A 5,372-nucleotide genomic window follows, 5' to 3' on the forward strand; every position below is an offset into this window, starting at 1 on the left:
TTAATCACACTGGACACTACACTTCCTAAAAGTAACTACCCCAACATTAAGCATTATACTTAATGAAGCATAGTCACAGATACTGGATAAATCAATCCTCACAACACAGGTAGTACATAAGCAATGCATACAATGTCTATGTTTTGGGGCACCTGGGTGGCCCAGTTGGTTAAGCATCCAATTTTTGAACATGGCTTAGGTAGTGATCTCACAGTACATGAGATCAAGCCACACATCGAGCTCTGCACTAACACCATGGAGCCTGCTTGAGATTCTCTCTCTCCCTTTCTCTGCCCCTCCCCTGCACATCCTCTCTCTCTCTCAAAAATAAATAAATAAACATTAATTTTTTAATTAAAAAAGAGAAAAATTCTATGTGTTAACTATCCCAGTCGACAGGATCCACGTTCTCTGACTTCATATCCTCTTTTCTTTTCTACTACAAGTGTTTTTTCGAACTTCTTACCAGTGCCAATAGCAAGATATACAATTCATTTCATAACCCACATCACACATATACACATACACTCACACATGTGATGGAAACAAATATAGTAAATCCACAAAGAAGCATTGAACTGCCAAATTTGTGATAGATTTCAACTTCTGGTGTGACAAGCATGAACCCACATCGCATTGTACTTTTAAGCACTGATGCCTTGAATGGTTCATATCACCAAGCAGTACTATCAATTACTTTTTCTCTTGTTCTTCAAGTATGGAACCTTTGGAAAGGAACCATTTCCTTTAAGCTGCATGTTTCCTGTTATGACAAAAGGTTTGTGCTGCAAAAGTCAGTTTAAGATTTGGGGCATAGGCCCAAGGAACAGTGAGGTATCTTGTTTCTATGCATTCAGACTGATTCTATTGGAGCTCAGAACGTCCTGAACTTCCCTAAATCACATCATGAATTCAGGCAGAGTGGTCTAGGGCCAGCAGATGGTGGATGAAAGAAATGAAGCCATGTGGTACATCAGCATGGCTTGTTCCTGGGAAACACTCCTCTGTTTTATTCTTTTCCCCAAGAACAATGGTGACTTTCCCCCTTCCCTAATCATTTTTCTAATAAAATTTTCTCTATTGCATTTCTTAGGCAAATGCACAGATTTGTTGCCCTTTCTTTTAGACACACTACAAATAATAATATTTGGTATTGAGACTCATACTTTTTCATGATTACAAGTATAACAACTTCACTGGAGTTACACCACAAAGAAAATCTCTGCATAATTCACTCTATCCAAATGAATAAACTGACCCTCAGGAAACCCCATACTGAAATACGTGTCCTCACTTTGACTTGAATCCACCAACAAGAGAAATGGCAGTCATGAATCCGGGCAATGCAAGCATTCCAAAGTTCTTCATCCTATTGGGTTTCTCTGACCATCCCTGGTTGGAAATGCCACTCTTCATAATGGTGCTTGTGGCTTACATCTGCACACTAGTGGGAAACATCTCCATTATTGTTGTGTCCAAGGTGGATCCTCATCTTGACAGCCCTATGTACTTCTTCCTTTCCAACCTCTCCTTTCTGGACCTGTGTTTTACCACAACCACCATCCCTCAGCTGCTGCTGAACCTCTGGGGCCCAGATAAGTCCATCAGCTATGGAGGCTGTGTGGCCCAGTTCTATGTGTTTCACTTCCTGGGGGCCACGGAATGCATCATCTTGGTGGTCATGTCCTTGGATCGGTACATAGCCATCTGCAAGTCCTTGAGGTACCCAGCTATCATGCATCAGAGACTCTGTGTCTTCCTAGTGTCTGTGGCATGGATAAGTGGTTTGACTAACTCCTTGCTTCAGGCATCTCTCACTGTCCAACTGCCACTTTGTGGTAACAACAAGGTGGATGACTTCCTGTGTGAGATTCCAGTGATGATCAAGATGTCCTGTGTCGACACCACTTTCAATGTAACTATGCTCTCTGTTGTGGGTACATTCTTTACCCTGGTCCCCTTGTCTCTTATCCTTGTCTCCTATGGGTTCATTGTAACTACAGTGCTCAGAATTCGTTCATCAACGGGAAAGAAGAAGGCCTTCAACACCTGTGGCTCCCATGTTATTGTCGTCTCTCTCTTCTACGGGCCAGTAATATGCATGTATGTGCAACCTTCTGGTACTAACTCCCAGGACAAGAACAAACTCATGGCCCTGTTCTACAGTCTGCTGACTCCTATGCTTAACCCTTTTATTTATACTTTGAGGAACAAGGACATGAAAGGGGCAATAAGGAGACTTCTCCTCCCATTGAGCTATCAGGGAAGAGAATAAGCACTGCTATTTCATACTCCACACATGTAGGACTCCAAAGAGGCCCTGCTCTACCTCTCAAATTACCCTCCTCCAAAATCATTAGCATCCTCAGTAACTATCCAATCTACATGTACGTTTATTCACCACAGTATTATAATTTATTGGCTTGCATTTTGCAATGTGAACCTTAATCCCAATTTTCCTACAATGTGTGACAGTGAATCTCTGTCATTAAGTCCTCTGAGTCCATCTTTGAGTAGGAATCTGAAAAGTGAGCAGTAAATAAGGGCTCATTACCTGACTCATTCACCATTAGCCAAAAACATCAAGCACTATCATTTTATGTGTAATGTTACAAATATAATGTAAGTAATAAAGACCACAGTTTACCATCTTGCTATTATGGATATGATTTTATGGGTATAGTTTGCTAATCAACTTTTTATTTTTATTTTTATGAAGTATAATTGATATACAATGCTGTATTTGTTTCAAATATACAACACAGCGATTTTAAAAAAACATATACCTTATCAAATGTTCACCATGGTAAGTGTAGTCACCATCTGTCACCCTAGAATATTATTACCATATTATTGACAGTGTTCCCTATGCTATACTCTTCATCATTTTGACTTGCTTATTTTATAACTAGAAGTTTGTGCCTGTTAATCTCCTTAATTTAATTTGTCTGCCCCCCTACCCAACCTGCACCCCTCTGGCAACTACCATTTTATTCTCTGTATCTGAGTCTATTTCTTGTTTTGTTGCTGCTTGTTTGTTCACTAGTTTTGTTTTTTAGCTTCTACTTATAAGTGAAATCATGTGGTATTTGTCTTTTTCTGCCTGACTTACGTCACTTAGCATAATACCCTCTAAGTCCATCTATGTTGTTGTAACTGGAAAGATGTCTCCTTTTTATGGCTAAGTAATAACGCCTTGTATATGCATACTTCTTCTTCTTTATCGACTCATCTATTGATAAACACTTGTGTTGCGTCCATGTCATAGCTATTGTAAATAATGCTGCGATACAGATTAAAGATAGGGGTGCATATATCTTTTTTAATTAGTGGGTTTTTTTTTCTTTAGGTAAATACCTATAATTGGAACTACTGGGTTGTAAAGTATTTCTATTTTTTTAATTAAAAATATTGTTGTCCTTAGTGGCTGCACCAATTTATATTGCCACCAACAGTGTCAATCAACTCTTTTTAGGAATTACCATCAAGAACAAATGGGATAATATTACCTGACCTTCTCAACCACACATTCAATGTTTGATCCTTTATAAATAACATAAGTAAAAAATAATATTGGACTCTTACTTTCCTATATGTCTCCATGGAATTCCTTCCTTTTGAGGTATTTGACTGAATTAACCATTTCCATTTCCATTTCTAAAGGGAAATGTTGAGGACTCAAATCTTGAGAGACTTCTGTGCAGCCTCCTGGTGCTGAGAGTCATGTAGCCCTCACTGGGGGGGTTAATTTACCTAGCATGGGAATATTAGGTGTATTTGGTAGGTACTCAAAGATGAACTAGTTAAATAACTTAGGAATCAGAATATTAGACGTTAAGAAGAAAGAAAATGGGGAAGATGGAGGATAATGTGGGTGGGATGGAAAATTAATTGGCTACCACATCACCAATTCTTAGATAGAAGTGGTGAAGCAGAAAGATGTATGATGATGTGGGAGGGGGAATTCTATTGATTTTATCAGTAATATTAATTCATCATAAGTCTGTCATTTCTCATACTGCTTTACTCCCTACCCTTACAAAACTCTCATCTTTTAAATTATATTTTAGATAAATATGTAATTATTTTTCTAATAACTAAGTACTTTTATGTAAGGTATTGATACATGTGTCCATCCTGATGCCATTGTGTGTTTCCACTATTCCCTTTCAAACGGCAAGAATAAATCACTGACTCATATTGTACAAGCCTCTAATAGAGAAATATAGAATGATTACAATCACTAATTAATCATAATAAACTGATTCACTATTTAATTTCTGTTCTTTGCATTGCCACAAACTTTTCTTTGTAGACCTGAATGGAAGGATACTATGATTCTGCTGTTGTTGGAGACAAGGAAATACACTCTTTTGGAATCAGGCTGATTCCCTGGTATGACCACTTGTCTGTTAAGAACAAGGTCTTCTGTGTCACTGTGTGGACCTCTTTCATAGTACTGACCACTTGAAACTTTACATTACTTAGGACGACTACTTCTTTCCCCGCAAAATAATAATAATAATAATAATAATAATAATAATTAATAATAATAATAATAAAGAAAAAAAAGAAAAAGAAACAAATTTTTAAAAAGAAATAAACCAATGTGTTCCTTTTATCTCCCTTGGTAGCCCTAAGGAGTCAGCACAATAGGAGCTAAGGAATAGGCTCCTAATAAATGTTTTTAAATTAATGAAAAGTATTACCCATGGTTAAAACCTACATCACAGGCTCATGTAAAAGTGTATCATGACCAAATGATGAGTTTAACAGACGTGATTAGCAGCTGATGTTTAAGGCAATGTTTTTCAAACTATCTTCTGGCACTGCTCCAGTAGATGTTAACAGCAGTTAGAAACAGTAATCCATATTTAAACAAATTTGGGAAAGCCAAATATTATTCTTGGAATTTTGGAGTGTTTGGAGGACAGTTAACAGATTAAATGTGTGATAACTCCAAAATACAGTGTTAACTATGTTTAACACTTCTCAAACACTTTCCTTCTGATTTTACTGGCTTGTTTTTAAGAGCAAATAATATACAGCACAATTTGGGAAATAACTCAGTGGAAAACTCTGAATCCCACAATAGGAACATAGGTCATAAAGGAGTTGAAAAAGCAGAAAATATCACTGTTGGGCTGTATGAATAAATACCTTTTACAAAATGTTTGTGAGGTTTTGAAATAAAGCTGCCCATAACAGTCCCATTATACCTTCCAAAATATCTGAAATCTCAGCACTAGTTATTCCTTAGGTGGGATACACTTTTAGCAGTGAATTACAACATTTTCAACTTGAAATCACTATACAGAAGGCTAGTTATTTCCTCTTGATTATAGTATAAATATAATAATAGCTACTACATA

At 37.1% G+C, this 5,372-nt stretch overlaps 1 protein-coding gene across 1 annotated transcript; it reads left to right on the top strand.

Annotated features, from left to right (window-relative positions):
- Nucleotides 1-1,269: 1,269 nt before the first annotated feature.
- Nucleotides 1,270-2,275, top strand: LOC132666549 (olfactory receptor 2B11-like). The gene has a single exon (XM_060614557.3). The coding sequence runs from the start codon at nucleotides 1,322-1,324 to the stop codon at nucleotides 2,273-2,275; it is 954 nt and encodes a 317-aa protein (XP_060470540.2). The 5' UTR covers nucleotides 1,270-1,321.
- The last annotated feature ends 3,097 nt before the right edge of the window (nucleotides 2,276-5,372 follow it).

This window comes from Panthera onca, chromosome B2 (genome assembly GCF_046562875.1).
Source record: "Panthera onca isolate mPanOnc1 chromosome B2, mPanOnc1 haplotype 2, whole genome shotgun sequence".
Taxonomy (NCBI): domain Eukaryota; kingdom Metazoa; phylum Chordata; class Mammalia; order Carnivora; family Felidae; genus Panthera; species Panthera onca.

Coding starts and splice junctions, on each gene's coding strand:
- LOC132666549 (XM_060614557.3), top strand. CDS start 1,322: ATGGCAGTCATGAATCCGGGCAATGCAAGCATTCCAAAGTTCTTCATC.